Raw genomic sequence first — 23414 nt, 5'->3', positions numbered from 1 at the left:
AAATAAGTAAATGTAAAACATTTTTAATGAATTAAACTGCACAGGATCACTTCTATTAGCTTATTAGTTTCAAGGTTTATTGCAATTCACACTAACTCAGGATGACAAAGCCATCTGACACCCTTATTTATTGCACATTTCTTCTCAGCTAGAAATTGTGCTCATTTTCCTCATGCACAGTCATTTGTCACCAACATCTAAGATACATGAGTCATAAAAATGGAGTCCCTTCCCCTTCTGCATCCACAGGATTGATTAACTCAAGGTTCTGCAGGATACCAACATCTAAGGATGCTCAAGTTTCGTGAAATGTTTGCACACAAGCTGCACAGAGTTCCTGCGCCCTTAAAATCAGCATCTTTAGATCACTGACAACACCTGAAACAATGCTTAGAGTAACACTACTGGCTGCTTCATCATTGCTAGACTATATTGTTTAGGGAATAATGGAAAGAAAAAAAACTATGCATGTTTATAGATGAAATTTCCCTTCAGTATTTCTCATCCACAGTTTACTGAAACATGGATGTTGAATCTAGAGATACAGGACATCTGTTGTTTGTGCCACACCTTCCACTTCAATTATTTTTGTATATAAACTGGCCTGGGCAAATTCTATTGTAGCTTAGCTTTTGTCTAAAATGGTGCCTTGTTGCGTCATTCAAAGTCCTAAATAGAATTGAGATAAAAAGTGAAAACTGGCTGAGGGAGAGTGGATAAAAACTGATCCTTTGCTATAACATGACCTGTCTGTCTGTCTGTCTGTCTGTCTGTCTGTCTGTCTGTCTCTATCTATCTATCTATCTATCTATCTATCTATCTATCTATCATCTATCTATCTATCTATAATCTATCTAACATTCATTCATCTATCATCTATCTATCCATTCATCATCTATCATATATATCCACTCACCTACCTATCATCCATATCTATCTATCTATCTATCTATCTATCTATCTATCTATCTATCTATCAATTACCATCTATCATTCATCATCTATCTATCCATCATCTATCATATTCATCCACTCATCCACCCATCATCCATCCATATCTATCTATCTATCTATCTATCTATCTATCTATCTATCTATCTATCTATCTATCCATCCATCCATCCATCCGTTCATTATCTATCATGGCTACCTACCATCTACCTAGCATTTATCTGTCTTCTTCTTATCCCTCTATTTGTCTATCTCACAGATGGTTGAAAATTGTGTAGCATTTGTCAAAGGCCTTTTGCATAACTGAAATGTCATTATTTGAGCATGGATATACTTTTGAGCTATGCTTCTGACTGCCTGTATATTTTATTCTTACTTTTGAAACTTGAATATAAATGAATGTTTCTTTTCATTCCTGTTGAAAATAACTTTAATACTCCACACAGTGAACTGGACAGATTTATCAGTGAGACCTGGCCTTGGATGAGAGATATCTGAAATTGTCACATAAATTTCTCCTTTTGGATATAAACATTTATGTCAAGTCACAGCCCTGGAAATATGGAGAATAAAACTGATTCAGGTCTAGCTATGGAACAGAGATGTTTAATACATAAATTCTTAACATAAAGAAATATCACATGTAGGTGATACATACAGGTAGGAAGAGAAATATCTAATCACAAGAAATAAGAGGTCTGAAAGCTTGTCCTCCAAAGACCTAGAGCCTGGGGAATGGCTATAGATGGAGGTTGGCCCTTGTGCCTAGGAGAATTAACATAGTAATAGGGTGAGAGAAAGCCTTAGATCAATGAGAGTAATCATCACCCCCTTCAAGCCTGGGCACTGGAAGCCATATCTTTTGCAAGACAAGACTTAAATTTTTTCACCCGTTGGCACAGAAAGAAATAAGGGATTTGTCTTTCTGAGCAGATCATGACAAGGTATCTCTGGCTTATGGAATTAGAATTTAACAGCACAGAAATCCCAAGCTGAGAAATTATTGATTGCTAAAATCCCCCCGAGGGTTGTGGAAGCAAATCCAGATCTACTCTCTCAGCAGCACTTGGTTTGTGACATTAAACAAATAAATAAATCACAAACCCAGTGAGTAAATATCTCTGCTGAGCACAGGGGCACTTTGAACGAACTTCAGATGATAGTGTGGATAATACCATTAGGACTGTAAACTAAAAATGATTAAAACACAATAAAAACAATATAAGAAAGGAACCAGGGTGGAGGGAAGCTGTAGGAGGAAATCCATTACTGCTTTAAGATGATGACAAGGCCAGATTGTCAATGAACTGAATAGATAATTTTTAAAAAATGATTTTAGTGTATTGTATTGTATTGTATTGTATTGTATTGTATTGTATTGTATTGTATGTGCATTGGTGTTATGCCTGAATATGTCTGTGTGAGGGTGTTGGATCCCTTGGAACTGGAGTTACAGACAGTTGTGAGCTGCCATGTGGATGCTGGGGATTGAATCTGGGTTCTTTGGAAGAGCAGTGGGTGGTCCCAACCACTGAGCTCTCTCTCCAAGCCCCCAGCCCCACCCCTAATAAATAGTCTTCAATGGAAACTACAAACATCAAAATTACAAGTCTTGGGAAATTCATTAAAGACAGTAGATTAATCACGGCTGATGAGAAGATGAAGGGCCGGTAACACATTTAGAAGAAAGTTATGCAGAGTATAGGAAAGCCAGCTGAAAGAGACTCCGCGACTGAGACTAGCACTGGAAGGCTTGGGAGAGTGTTAGGAAGAATAGAGAAAAAGAAAATGTCCTCATAAAAGTGAACAGAATAGGGATTTTAATAAAAGAAATGAAAGATGTGGCACATCAGATTAAAGAAATATGCCAAAATCTGAGCTTCTTATACTCACGTCAATTCTCATTTAGAGAACGAGGCAAGTCTGAAGACGATCAAATACAAAAAGAGAAATCTTAAAATTACTTTGAATAGCTAAAAGACATAGTGGTAGAAACGTTTTCACAGGCAGAAATCTGTAAGCTTAGTTGTATTTTTGTTATAGCAGAAAATGTGAACCTCTTAACTATATAAATAGGTCTGTTTAGACAGTAGGATACATTGTGTTTAAAATGAATCAATGAGCAATACAGATGAACAGAAATAAATCTCAAAGCAATGGTGGGTGAAGAATGCAAACATTTTTGTGAATTTTAAAACTACAGATAATACTATATATTACAATGTACAAATACACTCAAATACAGCTAATTATTTAAATAGGAGATAAGAAATACTAAGTGTTCTGCTTGGTGTTTTATTTTGTTTTGTTTTGTTTTGTTTTACTTTGTTTTGTTTTTGACAACTCATCATAGGTTAGAGGAACCTTAACTGGGAAACTGGCTCCATACAGATTGTTTGAAAGCAAGTCTGTAGGGGCGTTTTATTGCGTAATGTTTGATGTGGGTGGTGAAGCCCCTGGGCAGGTGGTTCAGAGCTGTGCAAGAAAGAAGGCTGTAAGGTCAAACAGTGTTTTCCCACAGAGAGTAAGCAGTGTCCCACCGTGGCTGCGGCATCAGCTCCTGCTCCCAGGTTCCTGCCTTGAGCTCCTGTCCTGTCTTTCTTCAGTGATGCACTGTGATGTGGACATGTAATCAGAACAAACCCTTTCCTCCCCTGGCTGCTTTTGGTTGTATTGTACCACCACTAAGACAGAGAAGGTTCCATTAGCTCAAATGGTCTCACATCTGAGTGGAAGGAGCTTCAAGAAATGGAAGCATAAAGGGACTTCTGCTCTGTTTATTGTGTTTTATATCCTTAAAAGACGAAGAGTGCCCTATACTGATACTGGAATGCATTGAAAGGAGTTAAGTTTGGGTAGCTGGCATATGAATGTCTTGTTCTTTTCTGGATAATTGAAATATATCATAAATAAAAATAAATTAAAAAAAAAACAGGGCTGGAGAGATGACCGGAAGGTTTAGAGCACCCATTGCTCTTGCAGAGGAGCAGGATTCAATTCCCAGCACTCACATAGTGGCTAACAACTGCCTAAGTCCAGTTCTAGGGGACATGATGCCCTCTGCTGGGCTCTGCAGGCACTGGGGAGGCATGTGGTACACTTACACATATGCATGCAAAACTCATACACACATGAATAAAAACAAATAAATCTTCAAAGTGAAATAAAAATAAAAGTCTAAGATGACAAAGATCTGTATTCTCCCTTTGCTTAGATCTCCTAACTCCCAAAATACACATCCCTGTGTAAAGGGAGAGAGTTGAGAAAAGCAGGAAGAGGCTTGAATTCTTCTTTTAGGGTGAGGAGTAATTTAATTAAATGGTTAAAAACCCTTACATCTTCTTATGGTAGATTTTGGATATTAATCTCTTTTTATAGAATTATATATTTGTTAAGAAATTAAATATATTTCAGCCAAATAAGCAGTCTAACATATAGCATTTCAGAGATGAAAAAGAAAAATGCTCTTCCTGCATCACAGATTTTTGTAGCACTCTGTCTGATGCTGTTGTTTTGTCCAAAGACTTTCCCTGTGCATCTCTGAGTCAGTCTGCAGTCTTCCCTGGTCCTGGGTTACTGACTGTCTCTGGACCAGTGAGGAGGGAGATGGTGATGGAGGGAGGCATGGCTTGTTCTTATGCTGAGGATGGAAGAGTTACTCTATTTTTGGTTCCTTAAAGTGGTACCATCTCTTGCCTTTGGCACAGTGACCACACATCACATGTCCTTTGGTTTCTATAGAAACAGATCTGGTTCCTAGGCAAGGGATCCAGGCAGAATAGTCTTAAGACCCCTGTCCTCTAGGTTCCTTATTTCAAGAAGTATGTGTGAGAACATTTTGTCTGGTCTCCAGGAAGAGAGGGAGAGCAGAGTCGGTCTGCAGGATTGTCCTCTGATGCCCTGGCTTCTCTCACAGCTTGTGTGGGGAGAGAGTTCTGCCCCTCTCTTTTCTCCAACTTGATGTTCCCCATGTCAAGTGCCCTTTGAGCTCTGCTCTAAGGATATATATTCCCTGGCTGACCAGACTCAGGACTCACCCGATTCCTGTATTCTGTAGGGGATGGAGTTATTGATCCCTAAACACCAGGGTTAAATCTGCTTGTCACTCCTATGTTGGAGGAGGTGTAGCTGTTACTTTGTGACATAAGTGTGTGACTTCAGCCACATCTTTTGCTTGCTCCTTTGTGGCTGGGCTCCACTTGAGAACGTTTGCCTCTGTGAGGCTGTGGGCAACTCTAGGCTGATATGTGTGATGGCTGCCTCAACTCTGTTCTTGCTTGCACAATCATCGTGAGAGCTGTTGTTTATATAATTATGTAATTTTCTTAGAATATTTAAAGAAAATGAGGGGAAGTGGTTCATTGTTACACAAGTGGCCAACACCATCTTTCTCCCACTTCCTGTGTTTGCTACTCGGGTGGCATCGTCATTGTCATTGTCAGGGACACTGGAGAGAAGGAAGTTGTTAGAGTAGGTGGAAAGGTTATTGGAGGAAATAAAAGATCTTTCCTTCCTCTCTCTGGCTATTTTCAGCCTCTTACCACAAAACCCTTTCTTGATTACCCCGTGCCAGAATTCACAGCTTGATAAGAAGATAAAATGTTAACCTCCAACCCTGTCTTCTATTGAGAAGTGAATTTTAAACAGTGGGCTGTAACGGCTAGTGCTGTCAGCTTGGTAGATACTAGAATCACTTGGGAAGTTGGCCTCTGCTTATACCTGTAGCTTGATTAATTGATGAAGGAAGACCTGTTTTAATCATGAACAGGATGGTTCTCTCTGCAGAGGAGCCTGGATTGTAAGCAATGGCAGAAGGCAGGGAGGGAGGGAGGGAGGGAGGGAGGGAGGGAAGGAGGGAGATGAGCATTGGCCTACATTCATCCTTTGTCTGTTCCCTGAGTATGGATGCAACAGAACCACCCACTGTCTTCAAGCTTATGATGTCTTGACTTCCCTGACCATCGTGGACTGTATCTTGGACTGTGAGCCAGAATAAACTCTTCTCCAGAGAGGTGCTTTATCAGAGTATTTTAGCTTAGTCCAGTTTATAATAAGTATTTAATATGTGAGACTCTGAAGCATCCATTTTGTAAAGACCTCAGGATATATATTGAAGGCAACTTCTTGGTATTCTTGACAATTCAAAAGATAGGCTGCTTTGTGTTAAACTCTGTTTTAATCCAAGGATATTATCATTATCATCATTGGCATCAGAAAAAATTTAAATTATCTTACAGTACGGTCATCTTTGATTTTTGCCATTGTTTTCCTCTCGGTCTTATGCTATAAGCAATCTTATTTTATTCTTCAAAATACCTCACTTTGCATTTCCACAGTTCACCTCCTAGAAAGTACAGATCGTTTCATTTATCAATTCAGAATGTTGTTCTAGTCTCTGCTTCCAGATCCCCTTTAAAAGGAGAAGTGTATCCCCAATGTAAGGGAATGCCTAGAAGCACTCGGTGACTTCCCATCAGCCTTCGGGAAGTCTAGATTCAGGATTCTCTTCCCCATTGCCTGACTCCAGCCACCTCCTGCTGTTCCCATGCTCATCATCAGTATGAATTGTGCACAGTGTCACCAACACACATTGCCACCAGGCCCTAGGAACTCCTGAAAAAAAGGCCATGTCATTGTGTTTTATGTCCAAGAGTATTCTAACCTATAGTAATTTGTCTCACTGATGGAAATACTTCGAAATACTTCAAAACCGAGCATATACTATGCTACTGTTTCAGGACTTGGGGACAGATGTTTTCACCTTCTGATGGCCTAAGATTTATGGGAATTAAATGTGTAGCAGCATTTATTCCACCCCTGAAGAGGATTGGCCTGAGAGATGAGGTCTGTGCTTGGAATCAGCTCTGCAAAAGGGAGCCACCTCTGGACCATATTCTCTGGAGTCCAGCACAGGGGTGTTCATTTGGATTTGAAGGTGCTTCTAAAATCAGCATTATATGATATTTTATCAGAGAAGCTATTTTTCCTCTCTGACTTGGACTAGGATTCACTAGAATTCTGGCAATTTATGAATTCTGTATTTTTTTTTGGTGTGTATATCTTTGGGTTGGTCCCCAACAGCTCTGTTATTTTGAGGGTTTCTTATAGCAAGTGTTTAGACATAAAGTCTGTATTGTGGTTTCATTATGGGCTTTATCTCATTGTGTTCTGCATTTTATACAAATCTGTTCTGTCCTGGCTTATCTTGACGTGTCTTCTGTATTTTTAGCATCAACCTTGTAGGTATTACGTGGAGCCTAAATTTACCTATAAGCACATATAAGCAAATTGATAGCTAAATGAGCATTTGTGTGAAGAAACCTAACTCAAAGTTATTTCCAATGTTTAAAAGGAGATGCATATAGGAAAATTTCATTTTCTTTGGCATGGATCCCTTGTTCCTGGTATCTTAAATAATGACATAAGGTTTGGGGAAAACCACCTTTGAAAGAAAAACAAACATGAAAATGGCTTATAGATGAACTGGACCAAACAGTCACTAATCTAATCTCTTACACATCGTTGTTCTTTCACCTGGCCTTGGGACTCTGGCTAGGACATGAAGTTAAGGCTTGTATGAGGTCAGGTTGTAATGGCATTCTCTACAGCGATTAATTACTGTCATGACTTCGTGTGGTAGCATTGTAACTAGAAGCAAGTATTGATTTTAAAATTTGTGTACTTCTCATTTTTAGTTCGTTTTCCAAAAGGAATATTATTCAGAATGAACTCTTCTTTAATGCCAAGTAATTTCAAAAGAAGGTTTTAAATCAATAAGGCATATACACATATATGGGGAATTAACCAAAGTTCCTGAGTTCTCTTACAAAACAGAAAAAGTGGTTACAGAGTGTTAAGTGTGCAGACACACAAGACATCACACTCTTGCCCCCTCACCAACCCAAGGTGGTGCCAACAGAAACTGCCAGACAAACTGGTAAAATGTGGGAATTTATTGGCAAAAAGGCACCTGAGAGGTGGGCACAGAGCTTGCTAGTGAGAGAGAAGATTTCCATCCAAAACACCATTTACAATCTGGCTACTCCACATTGCCATGGTGGCAGAAATGAGCTTAGCTGGGGCAGAAGGTGCAAGCCTCCCAGATAGTGTTTGTGCTGACACAAAACTGTGAGTGACACTGTGACTCAGAATTCTAGGAAACCGAGGAGCTGGGGAGGAGTGCTTGCCAAGTGTGTGCAAGGTCCTGAGTTTGATTCCTCAGCTACGTAAAATAATAAGAACGATCGTCATTATCATCCCCACCACTCTGGGAAAATATAGCTTTTCTATCTATCCACTGGAATTTGTTATGCACTCAGCTGATGCAGTTTGATTGTGCTCATAGTGTTGATTAGCTTATCAACCTGTAGTATCTATCTGCTCTCCTGTGTGTGTGTGTGTGTGTGTGTGTGTGTGTGTGTGTGTGTGTGTGTAAAACATAAACAGATGAGGAATCAAATTGACTTTTGGAATGTATAACCTGTCCACTTTTCACGTGGGTCTTAATTACCTTTTACAATTTTATTACTTTACAGTGCATGGACAATATACGATGTAACGGATTGATGACTATAGTCTTTGAAGAGAATTCCAAAGTTACTGTGCCACATATGATTAAGTAAGTGCAGAAATGCTCTTCCTTCCATTTTCATCCAGATCAGATCAGCAGAGAACGAGCAGCTTTGAACAGAATATTGTCAGTAGGATTCGCCTCCTCTGGAGAGCGTACATTGTGCCAGAGTGAAGTAATTCATGTTAAATCCCTGTAACTAACAATAACTGATATCAAATGCCTTTTCAGATTCACATCACATGGGCAGCTAGCATTGAGATTTGTTATCATGCTATTAACATATACCCTCATTCAGGACACAAATCCGGTCAAGATGTTCAAGTTCAATACTAAAAACTGCTCAAGGTCGGGGGGGTAGATGAAGGTGTGGCTGAGTTATTGGCATCATCCCAGTGAGTATGAATCCTCTCACTCAGATTTGGCTGTAGAGCCAGGTTCAGACATTGACCACACCTGATGAACATCAGCTGGCATGAATGTGGCGTTATCTGCTCACTGCATGTGTCTGGCTTTGCTCAGGCTGCCATCTTCTCCATTCTTCAACAAAGCAAGTCTATACCTTACTTGGATCACGAGGAGGCCATAGCTAGAATGAGGAATTATACCAATAGCTACCAGCAATGTTTGTCAGAGCCCTCTGTGTCAAGTCTTGAGCCTGCGTATTTCTTCATTTTCAAACTTAGAAAGTGGGGAAGAAATTATCTTTCATTCTCATTTTATTTTTGGTTATTTTTGTTCCACATTGTTTTCATGTTTTGAATGTATGGGAATGGTTATTCGTCTGCATGTATGTCTGTACACCATATGCATGCAGTACCACGTGGAGGCCAGAAGAGGGCATCAGCTCTCCTGGGACTGCAGTTGAGGCAGTCATGAACCGCCATGTGGAGGCTGAAAACTGAACCTAGGCCCTCTGGAAGAGCATTAGTGCTCTTAACCACTGAGCTATCTCCCCAGTTCAGTTCCCTGCATTCCACATTTTAGAGTAGCCTGTCTTCTTTAAAAACAACTTGGCTATAAAAATTTTGTTATTTGAAAATAAGAATGTTTCTTTCATGCTTTCCTGTGTGGATATTTTCAGGTCTGAGCTGTCATGCTGAGACAAACTGCAACCTAAGAAGGAGGAGCGCGCGCCTCAGAGTCATGTTAGCGTAGTCCCTGTGTACCGGAGTGTCACATGAAGGCAGAGAATGCAATACCAGGAAAATATTACAATGAAATTTAAAAGTAGCCTCCTACATTTTAGTCAATTTTAAAATGTTTTGGGGAGGGCTGTTTTTAAACTCTAGAGCAAAGATTCTGTTTGGATTTAATTAAATCCTAGATTTTTAACTTGTAAATTTCTTTTTGAATTAATTAAAATACCTGAATATTCAGAACCAGAATGGAATATTAGGTCAGGTTTAAGTTATGTTTTAATTTTTGAATAGGATGTTCTTATTAATTTTTTATGTGACAATTCTGATTTTACATACAATATGTATTTGAGATTCCATGTTGCTTTAAATTCATAATGGTAAGTCAGGCACTGTTGGTAGGTTCAAAGCCTGTGGAACCCAAGGCAAGGTTGTGCATCTGACCCTTGTGGCTGGTGCCACACACATTTACTGTTCCCTACCATGACAGGGTACCTGCCCATTCTCATTTGCATAACCACTTTCACACAGACCAAACGTTTTTGCCTTTGAATTCCCAGAAGTGGCACAGTAATGAGAGACCTGCCAACCAGCCACACTTCCACACCTCACTTGCTATTGTCCTAAGACACCAAGAAGGTTCATAATTTATCCATTTGCCAGCCTCGCTGGTTCTCTTCAGTCAGAGGAAAGCATAGCTTAAGAGCTGTAATTCTGTTTCCCTGTGCATCTGTCTCCATGGCTACAAGCCACTGGAGAGGTGGGGAGGGGATAAGGAAGGGGAGGGATGAACCTTTTTCAGAGTTAAGAGGAAAACATCCTAACACAGCCACATCTTGTTGTTGGCATGACATCATAAATACTTGCTTCCTCTTGAAGCTCGTCAATTATAATAGGCGATTTGGCTTTGATCTCTCAAGACCACATTTTATGTGTTACCAAAAAGGAGCTGCTATGGCCATTGCTATTGTTGGAGGTTTAAGTAAACACACCTTGGCTTTCTTGGGAGTCCCTCAGGAAACCATGGGAGAGCCTGTTGCCTGTTGGTGTAATAAAAGAAAATTAAGTGATTTGATAATATTTAAAAATGAAAATGCAGTCATGAATTTGAAGGACAGTTCTGTAATTAGTTTAACTTAATTTCATGCTGGCTGCAACACATTTTTCCCTCCTAGTGTTTTGAACAAACTAATTATAGTGAAAATTATGCAAAGCTCAAAACTGGTTAGAATGCAAAACAGCGACAGCCATTGCATGAAAACTGTCCTTTAGATGGTAGATAGACTGAGGCTTCCTTGCTTTTAATAATATCTGACCTTTACTTTTTTTGGAAAATAGAGATTTTGATGGAAAAAGTGAAAGAAAAAATGACTAATTTATTCAACCATTTCATGACAGACTAATTCATAAAAGTCACTCGGGTCTTTTGATAAATGAGTCAGAAAGCTGCTGTTGGTTGGAGATCATGCAGTAAATAGATGAAAGAGCTGTGTAGCCTTTAAAAAAAAACCTCCAAAGACCCACTAGTATATTTGCAAAATCAATAATTCTGATAAAGTTAACAGGCTACCCTTGGCCAGGCCCTTTGCAGGGAAGGCTGGCCATTTAAAATGCTCTTTCATGGTGCAAAGGAATTGCTCCTTCCTACACTACATATACCTTGTGCTAGAGCAAGCAGAGAATGCTATTGATTCCTGCTCATCTAAGGAAAATAAATATATAATTGAAAATTCTTCAAAGCCTTAAAAGGCCAAAGCAGGGAGCTCTCATAACAACACCATCTGATTCTTAGCAAGAAATTGGCTCTCAAAAAAAAAATGCATGGGCCCTGTTTTGCTATCCTTTCACAAAGTAGTGAACCCTGCACATATCCTTTAACAAAGTAGTGAGAGCCAGCACTGCCAATATTCTGTTCTGATGCTAACCTGAAGAGGAACAGAATTGGTAAGGAAGTGAAGGCTAAAATGTTCCAGTGGTCCTCCTAGCAAGGCCACCAGTGATCAGCCTCCTGCTGAAGTCAGGGCTAGCAGACTATGAAGGATTTGCAGATCTATGAAGTAGAGGTTTTTCACATGGTGCCAGTATTAGGTAGTATTCACAGGACTATTAGCCATCATTATTATTTTTTTTAAGAATTCATTTTTTATATTGCAGAATATTGAAAACAATGCAAATTTAGCATGCTAATTTGTGGGTTAAATTATATTAAAAATTTAAGCATATCAACACAGAAAGACTAAAATAATCAATTACACACTCAATTCAAGAAGTTAGGAAAAGCATGAGAGGACCCAGCGAGCTGGCACCCTGGGGAAAGGTATGTGCAGCCCAGTGGCCTGGGCATGACCCCTGGGACCCACACAGTGGAAGGAGGAAGCTGATTCCTGCAAATTGTCCTCTGACCTCCCCATGTGTCTCCCCACATAAGTAAATATGTAAATTAAATAAATAAAATGTCTAATGGACATAATACCTAACATATTACATAATAAATACAATATATAATAAAATAAATACATAACTAAAAGGAAAAATAAATAGTTAAGTAAAGTAAAAGGAAAAAAATGTTTAAAAGGATGAGGAGTTAAACGTTAGAAAATACGAAAAGCGCATAATAAATTAAGAACAGATAGTAACACATTATAATATCAGAAGCAGTATAATTGACAAATCAAAGGTTTGGCTTTAGAAGCTAAAATAATAAATTATATCTTGTATTATATCTTGGTATTACATACTTATAATATAATGTATCCTAATATTTTACGCAGCACGAATAGCCACCTTGTTTTCCTCCATACACTAGGGTTTGTCACTACTCTGTTTTAAGCATACTAAATTCTGCTTAAGTACATGAGAAATCTTTGATATTGATATCGTCTAATCAAACACGATTGAATTAGAGCAAGAAGGAATCCACACAACAAAATCACATGTCACCACAGCCCCTATAATTCATTCTAGCCTCCCTAAATTAGAATGTCCTGGTGGTACATGGTGTCCCCAAACACATCTGTGGCATGCCGTTCACCTGAACATCGCTCTGTCATCTGTGGAAGACACCGGAAGTCTCATTTGAGTGTGTGTTTACAAACGCTGCGGCACTCAGTGGCTCAGGCAGAAGCTTAGCCAGCTCTGCTCACAAGCTCTTGCTTTGCATGTAGGTCTGATGCCCGTCTTCACAAAGACGACACTGACATCTGTTTCAGTAAAACACTCAATTCCTGCAAAGTGCCCCAGATCCGCTACGCCAGCGTGGAGCGCCTCTTGGAGCGGTTGACGGACTTGCGGTTTCTGAGCATCGATTTCCTCAACACCTTCCTGCACACCTACCGCATTTTCACCACGGCCTCGGTAGTGCTGTCAAAGCTCTCAGACATCTACAAGAGGCCTTTCACCTCCATCCCTGTCAGGTACTCCCGCTTTGTGGCTATCAGTCTCTAAGAGCAGCTCCTAAGCTATTGGCTGATCTTTGGGCTTACTTTCTCAGCAGAGTTGTTAAGTTAAAGGTCTTGAAGTTCCCCAGGGAAGACATGGAGATGCCTGAAGTCTCCAACTGACCTTAAGTTACTCTATGAGTATTTGGAAGCTGGCTCATTTATTTTAACATTGTCGCCATCATTACTAATTGCTGTTATTATTGTCATTATTATTATTATTATTGGCAAACATGCTCTTCCGTGCTAATGTACCCTGTGGATCATCTGAGGAAAGGGATATGTTGTTGACTCAGTAGCAAGAACCCCCCATCCCCAGCCCAAAGATGGAATGCTACTGGCCTTTAAAGACTTCACCACTCCTTAGTGGCAAGGGACCGGATGGCCTGGACAGTGTCTGTGTTTCCCTAGTGAGGACAAGAGGAACACGTGTAGCATTTAGATTAAGGAAAAGCCAGGAGTAGCAGTCCGGTGGGATCAAGACCATCAGATGTAGAAGAGCTGAGAGTGTGTTCCTGCGTGATGTCTGAGTCGTGTCTTCATTTGTCTACAATGCTCTTCTTTCTAGGTCACTAGAGTTATTTTTTGCCACAAGCCAGAACAACAGAGAACATTTGGTAGACGGAAAATCCCCACGTCTCTGTCGCAAGTTCTCTTCCCCACCTCCCCTGGCTGCGTCCAGAGCGTCCTCCCCAGTGAGGGCCAGAAAGCTGTCTTTGACGTCTTCCTTGAACTCAAGGATTGGAGCCTTGGACCTGACTAATTCCTCATCTTCCAGTAGTCCCACCACCACCACCCACAGCCCTGCTGCGTCCCCGCCACCACACACTGGTAAAGTACCACTGGATCTTAGCAACAGGTCTCTCTGTTGCAGAGCAAAGTCAGGGGCCAAAGAGGATGAAGATGGGCCCCATGGGGATCTGAATAGAAGGCCCAGACGAAGTATTCAAAGTGTGTTCTCCAGCATACTGACATGATCACCTCCCACATTTGCAGCTGCCTGGTTCCCTAACATTCCTTCTGGAATCTCAGCTACTTGTTTTTAAAGCTGTTTTCTTATGTTTGCATAGAAAGTTGGATGCATACAATGCCTGTTGAATACAGCATCCTTACAGATTCTTGCCCTGGAGCGGCAGGCAGCTGTTAGTTTTCCTCATTCTCTATAGTCAAGGCTAGTTGCAGTTAGTCATCAACAGAGGACAGGTAGGAGATTAGATTACTGGGAAATTCTTGGTTTTGGCTAAGGCTGACTGGCTAATGAGTCTACCAGGATACTTTATCTAAAAGATAAGCCTTGAATGCTCTTGTCCAATCACTTGGATTCACGGTTTTCTTCATCTCCATTGACTATGTAAAGGTTATGGGGGAGGAGCTGTTTCAGGCAATGTTAAAGGTATAGTGAGCCAAAGCAAAGCAGAAACTTAATTTCTCATGATACAACCAAATTTTGTTGACTTTATGGTGAGGTTTTACTTTATAACCCAGGCTGTTCTTCTCAAACTTATAGCGATGCTTATGCCTCAAACTCTCTAAGAGCTAGAACTGTAGGCATGAGTCCACCATGTATGGCTCTAAAATGGTTTTAGGGTGTGGATTATCACATGGCTTCTGAATGCATATAGAATGAAGTACATTTCTCCTTCCAAGGTCAGTAGATCCTCCAAGTCTTGTTCTGAGTCTCTCTCTAGAGCATGCTCTTCATACTCTCTCATCTACTAGGCTGCAGTGTTGCGGGAAATAGTAAATAAAGGACTGGCAGGCTACCACTGGCAACCTGTGGACCACATGGCTCCAGCAGGGTGACCTCAACTCAGCTGTCTCTCAGGGCTGGAAGTCCCAAGTCCCTTGGCAGATCCTGCCATGCCAGCCCCACAAAATGACCATCCACCCCACAGTCAGCCACCACCACAACACCCATTTACTTGGTAGACACAAAAGTCTAGAAGCCTATAATTAACCAATCAGATTTATGTATCAATAAATTCTCAATTTACAAGATGCCAATACAATAATTTCAGAACCAATTAACAATGATAAAAGCTTTATCCCAGTTATTCTAACCTTATGATATCATAACTACCTGTGGCTATCTACAACCATGTTGGTTCAGGTTCTTCCTCCTGTCCATCCTCCTTCATTTTGGTCTTCTCCCTCTCTCCTGAGAGGCTCTCTGTCTTGGCCACTTTTAGCTCTGCCTCCCTTTTCTCTGTCCAATCACAGGTCTCCTGCTGCCCTAATACTTTAGTGTGATTGGACAGGGAAAAATCCTGTCCCAGTACAGTTACAATCATTTACTCTTTGTGTCTTCAAAACTCCTTGATCGGATAGGCCTTTTAAGCCTACCTGCACAAACTTCATGAGATCAGTGACCTTGTCTAGCTTGTTTCTCTCAGCATTTTCCACACCATGGCCAGTGCTTGGCAGAAAGTAAATGGTTATTAAAGAATGAAGACAATCACTCAGGGAATTAATTGATTGCCAATGTCTTGAGGTGTAGAGTCATCTTTGGAGATGCCTCTGAGCAGTGTGTAGACGGAGATAAGTGATGTGGGAATACCATACAAGCTGTGGGCTGGGCTACCAGACTGAATAAAAAGGAGCCTGGTAGCTGAGCACCAGCAGCCATCTCTCTCTGCTTCTTGGCTATGGACACAGAGTGATGGATGCCCTCACATTCCTTCAGTTACACCTTCCCTAATACCATGGGCTGAACCTAGAACTGTGAACTAAAATAAACCTCCCTTCCTTGGGTTGCATTTGACAGGTATTGGGTGCACCTGCATAGTCGTCCTCAGGGTTGTGGCCCATGGAGCTCTAAAGGCAGCCTCTTGTATTTAAAACCTGGTGTTATTGTGAAGAATACAAGCAAATTTCATAGATTTATTTGCAAAGAGCTTTCCCCCTTTTATATAACTGAGTTACTTATTGGTGATAGCATAAAAAAATCAGGCAATAAGTCAGACAGCACTCAGATATGAGGGGAGGGTGCCACCCAGATGGAGGGCCAGACTGTTGCTTTTCTGCTTGCTGGAAGCTTCTATGTGCTGTCTCTCCCATATCCCTTAAATAAGCTTGCTGGGTGAAGTGTTTAATGGAACTTTAACTGAAGTGGTTGTCATCATCCAAAGTGGCAGCTTTTTAAAAAAAGAAAGAGAGAAAGAAAGGAAGAAAGGAAGAAAGGAAGAAAGGAAGAAAGAAAGAAAGGAAGAAAGAAAGAAAGAAAGAAGGAAGGAAGGAAGGAAGGAAGGAAAGAAAGAAAGAAAGAAAGAAAGAAAGAAAGAAAGAAAGAAAGAAAGAAAGAAAGAAAGAAAGAAAGAAAGAAAGAAAGAAAGAAATTCTTTAAATTGACAAGTGAGTGATTCAGGAGGAGGAAGGGGGAAGATAATTTAAAAAAATCATTAAAACAACAAGCTTTGCAAAATCATGGTGAATTCTTGGAAGTAATGAGGCAAAGACTAGGGGACATGTAACTGGGGCTCTATCCAGCACCAGCATGTGAGCACCCCTGTTGCAGGGAATATTAAAAAGAACAGCTAAGTTCCCAAACTGCTACCAGGCACCGGTGGACCACATGGCTCCAGCTGGGTGATCTCAACTTGGTGGTCTCTCTGGGCTGGAACTCTCTTGGCGGATCACTGCCACGCCAGCCCCACCCAACAACTGTCCACCCTTCTGTCAGCTGCCACAACACCCAGTAACCCAGTAAAATAGAACTCTTGATGGTTATAATTAACAAGTCAGATTTATATATCAATAAATTCTCAATTCCCAAGATGCCCACACAATAATTTCTAAGCCAACTGATAATGATGCAAGCTGCCCACCTAGATCAGACAATGTATGCCAATTATTCTATCCCTATATGATATTCATAACTACCTGTGGCTGTTTAAAACCACAGGGATCAGGATCTTCTTCCTGCCCGTTTGCCTCCATCTTGGCTTCTTCTCTTCTGAGACGCTGTCTCTGTAACTCTTCATTCTGCCTCCCTTTTCTCTGTCCAATCACAGTCCTCCTGCTGCACTAATATTTTTAATGTAATTGGACAGGGAAAATCCTGCCACACACCTCCATGGATGAAGTGACTTGGGCTTATTTATTTATTTATTTATTTATTTATTTATTATTATTACTTATTCACTTTACATCCCTCTCACTATTCCCCTCCGGGTCACTCCCTCGCATAATCTTTACCCTATCTCTCTCCCCTTCTCTTCTGAGTGGGTGAGGGCTCCTGAGTATTTTCCTACCCCAGTACATCAAGCCTCTGTGGGGCTAGGCACATCCTATCCCACTGAGGCCAGACAAGGCAGCCTAGCTAGAAGAACATATCCTACATATAGACAACAGCTCCTGGGATAGAATAGGACTTGGGTTTATTTTAATCCTCTCTGAGGCCACAGTGGCCTGGGCAGTCCAGGAATTTTCTTGGATTCTTTTCTCCCTGTTACTAGATTCCAGTGAATGGAGAAGAAATCTGTATTCTCTCATCCTTTGGAATCAGCACTTTAGGATCAAAGATTCCCGTGTCAGCTTCCTGGCTCCCTTTGGTTGCTCTCAGGGCTGGGATGAGGCCTGCTGCCCCATGAATGGTCAGGGCTGTTCTGGAAGCTGAGCAGATACTGTGTGTGCTCAAGTAGCTGGAATATGGGGAAAGTATGGGGAAATAGGACGGCACCGTACTCTGGCTCTGTGGGGAAAAGACATGTAATTACAGGGGAGCAAACCAGACCAGAGCAGAAAGCAGAAAGGCAGGGAGACTGTGCCTGGCTGAGCTTGACAAGGGAGTGTCTTTGCTAAGAGCCAGGAGAGCCTGGTGACTTGGTGTATGCTGGCCAAGTCTGGGTAATGAAATTGTATTGTAGGGGTTAGTGAGAGCTCCCTGGAGTGACCGTCCTTCCTGAACATGAAGAGCCTTTCCCTGCTTTGACACCATGAGCAGCCCTGTAATAGAACTGCCTAGTTAGCTGGGCAGTGGTGGCATATACCTTTAATCCCAGCACTTGGGAGGCAGAGGCAGCAGCCTGGTCTACAGAATGAGTTCCAGGACAGCCAGGGCTGCATAGAGAAACCCTGTCTCGAAAAACCAGAAAAAAAAAAAACTGCCTAATTTTCCTAAGGCATCCAAACATTAACTCAGATGAAAACAAAAGTCCTTCTAATGTTTTCTCCTTCCCTCTGTTCTTACGACCACCCACCACAATGTTTTTTTTTTCTTACGATAAGAAAGTTGAGCAATCAAAAGCATCCATAAGAGATCACTAGAACCTTTTCATCTTGAACAAGAAACACAATTGTTGAACAAAGCCTCATTTCTCCCTTCCTTCAGCTCTGGCAGGCACCATTCTCTTTTCTGTTGCTGTAAGTCTATTGGAAGTGAAATTACACCATTTTTGGCCTTTTGTGGCTGACTTACTTCACTTGCCTTAAGGGTTTCCTTAATTTTTAAGGAAAGCGCAAGGAACATGAGTACAAATATGTCTTCAAGATCCTGATCTCAGTTCTCCTGGGAAGTACAAGTAAGCCCACACATGCAAATTCACACATACACATGCACAAATACATATACATACACACATGCACACACATAAGAACACATATGCATATGCAAACATATACACAAACATACATGTACACATATGTGCAACATGAACACACACAAGCACACAGAATAACACATGCATACATAAACACAAGCAAACACATATGAGCACACACGTAAGAACACATATACAAGAGCACACACATATACACACATAAGCACATATATGCACAGACACATGCATACACATGAATACATACACATAAGCATACACATGTGCACACATGAGCAAACACACACATAAGAGCACACATGTAAGCACACATGCACACACAAGAGCACACATATATAAGAGCACATACATGTATACATATGACCAAATACATATAAGCATACATATAAGAGCATATACATACACACACAAGAGCACATACATGTATATATAGAAGCACATACATACACTTTGGCCACTGTTTTCTTTAGTTCTCTGATCTTCAAACTATAGCCTTGGAGTGCACAGCATTGGTCTAGAGTGCTTAGGACACTGTTTAGCATGGGTTACAGATGGACAGTTTTGTTTCCCTCTTGGAGCAATAAGCTAGAAGACAGTTAGATTTAAGGCCCAATCTGTTTGTAGCTGTTATAGTATATCAAACTATGTAATTCAAAATCAACAGAAGTTTCTTTTTCAGAGCTTCCAGAGGGCAATATGTCCCAGAGATGAACTTTTTTTTCTGTGTAGAGTAGGAGACGTGTAGAAAGCTTTGCTTGAGCAAGGGGCAGGGTCAGAGGAAGGAATCTAATCTTTGCAGATAGCATGGTATTTTTATGAGGGTAGATGCTTTATGACTTAATCATCCTTAAAGGTCCCAACTCTCAGTTGGGCTAGGGATTCATCTTCCAACATGGGGATAGATTCAAACCATAGCATGAAGAGATTCTGGTAAATGAGAAAAATCTCCTGGGCAAGGGTCCCTGGTTGTTCAAAGCTTTGACTGCTTATACCCTGAGGCTGGCAGATGGAGAAAACCTGGGACTAAAGGTGTTTGTTCCCACAGTACAGGATTAGCTCAAGAGAAGGCAGAATTACTCTTTCCTAGTGTGTTTACTTTGAACAAATGATTCAGAGTTTATTCTAAGAGTTGGAATCTCTGGGTGCTAATAGGTTAAAAGAACTATTTTGCATTTTCAGCTCATTGTGTGCTGTTGGCCTCCCCTTCTGGGTGGGGCAGAAAGTACAATGTGTGTGGTTGATGAGCTGGCTGAGGTAAGGCTGTACTCTAGAAAGGCCCACACCTCTACTTCCTGGGCTTTCCAGGCACAGCTGCCTGCTAACATAGACCCCTAAGCTCCTTGCAGTCTGATATTAAGACCTTCTTTATGTTTCGACTCCCTTTCCCTTTCTGTAGGTGCTTCCAATGTCTTTTCATATGTTTATTTCCCAATTACCCCTAAAAGCATTTAAGATAGTAGTCAACCACACTCATGGCCAGACACATCTGGATTAAAAATAAGATAGATAAAGAAATCAGGAGATGGGAGAAAGGTGGAAAGTTACATGAGGATAAGGGTTATGTGGTCTTCTGTATAGTCCTCTGAGCCCTGGAGTCCTTGACTTCCCTTCTGAGTTTCTTATTTAATAGAATGGAGACAGACAGGAGAGCAATTATGTGATTCACACTGAAAGTGGAGGACAGCTTGTCTGAGCAGGTTCATATTTCTTGGCTATTGGGACTTGATAAATAGATCCCCACAGTAAAAGGCTTAGAAGTAAAACTGCTGTCATGGTGGATCTTTGGGCATTCCTCTGAATAGATAAGATGGATCAATTATAGACTCATTTTTTTTATTCTGCACTGTTGTATGGGCAATGTTGATCATGAATAGCTCCATGAGAGACAAGGTTGAACCCTGAGGCATCTGCCTGATGATTCAGAGCATGTGGGTGAAGATGTATGCTTGTGCATGAGTGTGCACAGATACAGGTGACATATGTGTAAGTCAAGGGTGCTGCTCTCTTCCCCTTGCTGTCCAGTCCTGAGAAATTCCAAAAGGCAGGGAAATTAAAGGATCAGACCAATCTTTAATTTGAAAGATGTTTGCATGTGCTTTGCGTAACATTAAGAGTCAAAACATCTGACAAACTTGAATAAGACTTTAGTGCTAAGAGCTGCTACATATTTTTTTGCTTTGCACTTCAGAATCCAGCCCCACACTATCTCACTGTGTAACATCAGCTTTGTCCATGACATCCACAGATAGCATAGGTCTCTCTGACTGTCACCCAGTTTTAGGGTAAACTCATTTAAATGCTGGTGACCATTGCCTAATCTCACTGTCACCACAACGGTAATGCCATTTTGTAATAGTTCAAGCAAAACTTTAAATGGCATGAATAAAATGAAGAGAAATAGAAAATATCTCTCAAGATAAACAGGGCAATAATTTTTTTAAGAGATAAATAATGCAATTTAATCTTTCTACAACCTAGTCTCTGTGGGGAATTGCAGGCTGGTCTCCAGTTGAGCTGAGGTCTGAACCCCTGATGGTCATAATTCACCTTCATGACACAGTAGGTGTTCCCTCATGCTCCTGGAACTCTGGCTCCTGCCCAAGTTACTGCCCCCCACCCCCAGCACCCACAAGAGAAACATGGTCAGTAGTTAGGCAATGGCCTAAGCTTCTGACATTCAGGCTAAACTCCTCCCCAGTTACCTAGCAACAGTGAAGACCATAAAAAGGAGTGTTCAGTCCCCACCGCACTCTCTCACTCTCTCGCTCCTTTGTTCCCTTACCTCTCACTTCTCTCACTCTTCTCTCCTCTCTCCTTTCTCTTGTCTTCTTCTCTCCTCTATCCTCTTCTCCTCTCCTCTATCCCTCTTACTACTCTCTTTCTCTCTAGCCTTCTCTCTGTCTCTCTCTCTCTCTCTCTCTCTCTCTTCCTCCTCTCTTTCCCCCTACTTTCTATAATAAAGCTCTTAAACCATAGAGAGTCTCTGCTCCATCAAGATCTGCTGCATACTCTGGTCAGTGTTGGGAACCTCTTCCCTTATCCCTCTCTCCCATAACCCCGGGGCTACAGGGTGTGGCCCTAGGGTCCCCAGGTCTGGGGCTGCCCCTTCTCCACACCCTGTCGAGTGGGTCAGAGGCTTAGATGCCCACCTGGGGCTAAGTGAAAAGCATCTGGCAGCCCCCACCCCACTCCTGTGTCCACCTGCCCAGAGCACAGGAACTCTGGCTGGACCTGGGCTCTATCCTCCCTTTCCCCCACTTCCCTGCCCCCCCCCCCTTTTTGTTCCCAACAAGTCTCCGAATCTAGTTTAGGCTTATCTAATGGCCACCAGGGCCCTCCTGTCCTATAAGGCCCGTCTCTGCTTTTTTCTTCCCCCAAAAGTTTTTTTAAAAACTAAACAGTTAGATATTTATCAATGATGAGTTCTCAATGAACGTCAACCCAATGGCAAGCAAGGCAGGAAACGGAGAGCCCAATAGCTGTTAGCATAGCTGCTGTTCCTTACCTAACCTGGTTCGCTCAGACCATGGTTATGCAACTCACCCACCCAAGTGTGGTTGCAGAGCCCACAGCACCAGAGCTGTTTCCTTGTTCTCAGTTTGAAAATTGCCTGCCTGGAGGCTGAAAGTGATACTGATTTTAGCATTTGTTTTGAGCCCACATCTGCCTACTTGTCCTGTAGGCAAAGCTGTTTGCATAGTGCTTGGTTGGGAGTGAGCAAGCCAGAAAGAAGTGCTTGCCTACTCTACAGGAACAGTAGGGCTTCCTTTGTGTTAGCTTACAGTTATCCTTTGGGTTCCTGCTCTTTCAGGACATTTAAGGTCCTATTTAGTTCTCTCAGTCAATACATTAACTAAAAAAAAAAAAAATATTTCGTTATTGCGGACTAAAGGTTTCCTCTTCTCCTCAGACGAATGAATGTGTGCTTGAATTGAACCAAGGATTTGTGTTTCATATTCTGTTCTTCTTCCACAACAGATGCTTCCCATTACTGAACTTCGAAGAAGCTATTTAGAAAATAATAAAACTAACAGCTGAGCACTGTTTTGTATGCATCTCGCCAGCTTTACTGTAATTATATCATTCAGGAGAAGATTCTAAGCACTTCCTTTCTCTGTTGCATTTCAAAAGATCAAAATTGTGGCCATAATTCTAAGGGAGAAAATAATATAAAAGTTTAAAAATAGCTTTACATGAAATCATTTTTTTTAATGTTTGTTGAGTAAACCCTTGAATGCTGAGACTGGGGAAGTGGCTTAGTTGACCGGGATAACATATTAGTGGAACATATTAGGATAACATATTAGTGGAACATATTAGGATAACATATTAGTGGAAATGGCACTAAAATGTAATCACTGTGAGTCAATTAAGGAGCTGATGAAAAAGCAAAGGGGGACCTATTGGACACATATTAATTTTTAGTTCTCCTTTCTTTTGGAATAATGCACATGTTATTGTTTTACCTGCATAAGATGCCAGGGGAAGGAATTTAGAAGTATCCTCTCTGTAGCACTGACTGCAGTCTCAGAAAGACACATCTTTCATTCTGGGACTATCAGCTGTCACCCTAAGTCTCACATCACCTTCACCTTAAACTTTCTACAGCTCACTGAAAAAGTTTCACTCAGGCTGGAGATGTAGTTTGCCTAACTTTAACAATACCTATCTAAAACAATATTAAACAAAAAAGCAAACGAAGAAAGGAAAGGAAAGGAAAGGAAAGGAAGGGAAGGGAAGGGAAGGGAAGGGAAGGGAAGGG

The 23414-nt window shown here is 41.1% G+C and overlaps 1 protein-coding gene across 5 annotated transcripts in view; it reads left to right on the top strand.

Annotated features, from left to right (window-relative positions):
• Rasgrf2 (Ras protein specific guanine nucleotide releasing factor 2) overlaps positions 1 to 23414 on the top strand; it is a 224913-nt gene that overhangs the window by 118796 nt on the left and 82703 nt on the right. For 4 of the 5 annotated variants that reach the window (XM_021180496.1, XM_029468511.1, XM_029468513.1 and 1 more), the window contains exons 13-15: positions 8487 to 8569; positions 12825 to 13073; positions 13666 to 13928. In XM_021180496.1, the coding sequence (XP_021036155.1) occupies positions 8487 to 8569; positions 12825 to 13073; positions 13666 to 13928 (595 nt within the window). The remainder of the gene's footprint in view (positions 1 to 8486; positions 8570 to 12824; positions 13074 to 13665; positions 13929 to 23414) is intronic. The other variant, XM_029468512.1, reaches the window with a different exon arrangement.

The sequence above is a fragment of the Mus caroli genome, chromosome 13 (genome assembly GCF_900094665.2).
Source record: "Mus caroli chromosome 13, CAROLI_EIJ_v1.1, whole genome shotgun sequence".
Classification (NCBI taxonomy): Eukaryota; Metazoa; Chordata; class Mammalia; order Rodentia; family Muridae; genus Mus; species Mus caroli.
Note: the sequence above shows the minus strand (reverse complement) of the source record. Positions and strands in the feature narration are given on the sequence as shown.